This window comes from Tupaia chinensis, unplaced genomic scaffold, assembly GCF_000334495.1.
Source record: "Tupaia chinensis unplaced genomic scaffold, TupChi_1.0 Scaffold149964_2, whole genome shotgun sequence".
Lineage (NCBI taxonomy): Eukaryota > Metazoa > Chordata > Mammalia > Scandentia > Tupaiidae > Tupaia > Tupaia belangeri.
In genome coordinates this window covers 1,718,575-1,721,500 of record NW_006209806.1, presented here as the reverse complement: position 1 = coordinate 1,721,500, position 2,926 = coordinate 1,718,575, and the positions used below count along the sequence as shown (strand labels likewise).

The window sequence follows — 2,926 nt, the reverse complement described above, 5'->3', positions numbered from 1 at the left end:
AGAGAGGGACAGAGAGTGAGAAATCAAGCCGCCAGGTCCAGGACTCGAACTACAGTTCAGCCATGTGGGAGCCCAGCATCCTTAACCACCATGCCACCTGCTGGCCCCACAGCCACCTTCTGGTGTTTGTTTTTTTCTTTCCCAGAGAGGTTTTTGCTGTAGGCTACATGTGCTCACTGGAGAGACGGAGACAGAAAGCGGGAAATCACCCCCCCAGAGGGGGGAATGGCCACACTGCAGTCCCTGCTCCTCTGTTCTCTCGGGATCTTGGGCATGCACGCACACGCGCCCGGCGTGAGTTTAAGCCAGTAGGTCTGAGGCTCAAACTGCTGTTGATCTGCCCTACCACTACGCCACGCGCTAGCCTCGTATTATTATTCTGTGACTTGACCGGACAGGGAAGCGAGGAAGGAGCCCAGGTGGGGCTCAGCCCCAGCCCCTCCGGGTCCTGTCCCCTGCCCCAGCATCTCGGCGTCTCCCCGTCCCCACGGCCTTGCGGCAGCTATGCCGGGGCCCCTCGGCAGCGCCCTGTCCTCTGCACCTCTAGGATGGCGGCTCCCTGGACCAGGTGCTGAAGGAAGCCAAGAGGGTCCCCGAGGAGGTCCTGGGCAAGGTCAGCATCGCGGTAAGTACCCCCGCGGCCAGGGCCCCCCCGTCCAGCCCTGCCTCTCACGTCCAGCCCGGCCCCTCCCGTCCAGCCCGGCCCCTCCCAGGCCTTGAGCTTCCTCTTAGTTTCTCTGTTCTTCCCTCGGGGGGTGGGTCTGGGCACTGCGCTCCACCCCAGCCAGCCTGTGTCAGGGTGCCCAGGTGTGGCGGGAGGTCCCCGCCATGGGCCCAGGTTTGTGGGGCCTGGGCTGGCATGACCCGGGGTCTCTGTCGGCTCAGGGCTCACAAACCCCGTTTCCCGGGTCCTTTTTTCCGCCTGAGGGCGTGTGTGCACCGGAGAGAGCCAGCGTGGCCATGGGCACAGTCACACGCAGCCTGGCTCCAGTTCCCGTCCCGGCGTGTCGGGGTTCGGGGCACATGTGCAGTCACACCTGCTGTGTTTTCCAGCCACCGTGGTTAGCTATGTGGGCTCCGGCTCCCCGAACCACAGGGCCGTGGGGCAGCCCCCGGGTGTTCCGGATCGGGGTGCCCAGCTTGTGTCGGGGTCGGCTTAAACCTTGTTCCAGTGAGCCGATGCAAGGGGCGGGGCGCCCTCCGCAGGGTCTCCCATAGCACAGCCTCCTGGCCTCGCCATTATCTGGGACCACAGCTGTGCGCCATGCCGTCCCCCGCCCTGCTCGGTGGTGCCAGGACCCGAGCCCGGCCTCCCCGGTGGCCTCAGCCCCCGGCAGTGGCTCCCCCCCGCACAGCCCGCTCCGCCCTGGGGGGGCCAGCATGGGCAGTGGCCCCCCCCGACATAGCCCGCTCCGCCCTGGGGGGGCCAGCATGGTCCCCGGCCAAGTGCAGATTCCGCCCTAGTGCGCCCTCAGGCCCCTGGTAGCCTCAGGCACCCCGGCTCCCTGATCTTGAAGTCGGGGCCTGGGCCGCGCCCACCTCCCAGGAGACTCCTGCGGGGGCCAGGAGTTTAGAGGCGTCCCCCCAGCACCTGGCATGGGCGTCTACACCGGCGAGCGGCCCCCGACCGGGGTCCCTGCTCGTCCCGCACGCCGTGGTGGCTCTGGCCTGACCGCGGGCCGTCCTGACCCCACCCTGTGGCTCCGGCAGGTGCTCCGGGGCTTGGCCTACCTCCGGGAAAAGCACCAGATCATGCACCGAGGTGAGCGGGTGCCCGACGCCCTGGCCGGCGCGGGGCTGGTGCCGGGGCCGAGCACCCCTCACCTGTGGCCTCCCCTGTCCTCAGACGTGAAGCCCTCCAACATCCTGGTCAACTCCAGGGGGGAGATCAAGCTCTGTGACTTCGGGGTGAGCGGGCAGCTCATCGACTCCATGGCCAACTCCTTCGTGGGGACGCGCTCCTACATGTCTGTAAGTGCCTCCAGAGACGCCCGCCTCGCACGCCTCTGGGGCCAGGACTCGAACCAGGGCCAGCCGTGTGGAGTGCAGCTCCCTTAACCAGACCTTGCCCTCTTCGACGAGCTCGCTCCCGTTTTCCAGAAGGTTCAGAAAGGCGGCTTCTCCCAGCCGGGTTTATGTTACTGTAACAGAGGGCCCGGGTCCGAGGCTCGGACTGTGGTCACCTACATGGGAGTCCAGCGACGTTACTGGTGCGTCTGCTGGCTCCTGTGTACCTGTGTCTCCCGTGAGAGAGGAAGGCTGCTCCCGACCTGTCTGGACGCCTGGTCCGCCCTGGCCTCAGCAGCCCCGGCTCACGGGCATGCACACGCCTGGGGTGCTCCGGGGTCTCGGGCCAGCCCCTGTGGGGTACAGGTCACGCCCCGCCGTGCCTCTTGGCCTTCCTTTGTGCCCTGTCTCCCCAGAGATGCCCGCCATGGGCGGCTCTCGGCAGGGACCCTGAGTGTGCTCTGACCTCAGAAATGGGAGCGAGGGTGTCCGGGGGACGGGCCTTGCAGGAGCCTGTCCAGTGGGTCACGGGGGTGACTTCTCAGTCCGCCTGAGGCCGCCGCCCTTTCCCGCAAGCCCTGCACGTCGTGGGTGTTTAAAGGGCTGCCGGACTCCAGCTCCAAGCCCCAGCGGAGGTGTCACGCTCCCGTCTGTCTCCCGGGGGGTGGGCGCGGCGGGCAGGCGGGCAGGTGGGCGCGGCGGGGCCGGGTCCCGTGCCCCAGCAACCCTTCCTGTCCCCGACAGCCAGAGCGACTCCAGGGCACGCACTACTCCGTGCAGTCAGACATCTGGAGCATGGGCCTGTCCCTGGTGGAGCTGTCCATCGGGAGGTACCCCATCCCCCCGCCCGACGCCAAAGAGCTGGAAGCCATCTTCGGCCGGCCCCTGGCCGACGGGTCGGGAGGAGCGCCCCACAGGG

The 2,926-nt window shown here is 67.7% G+C and overlaps 1 protein-coding gene across 1 annotated transcript in view; it reads left to right on the top strand.

Annotated features, from left to right (window-relative positions):
- The window catches only part of MAP2K2 (mitogen-activated protein kinase kinase 2), a gene marked incomplete at its 5' end in the record, with an annotated part of 21,672 nt that overhangs the window by 11,776 nt on the left and 6,970 nt on the right, over positions 1–2,926 (top strand). Inside the window, 3 exon segments of the mRNA XM_014585545.1 lie at positions 548–625; positions 1,711–1,762; positions 1,847–1,971. Coding sequence (XP_014441031.1) covers positions 548–625; positions 1,711–1,762; positions 1,847–1,971 — 255 coding nt within the window.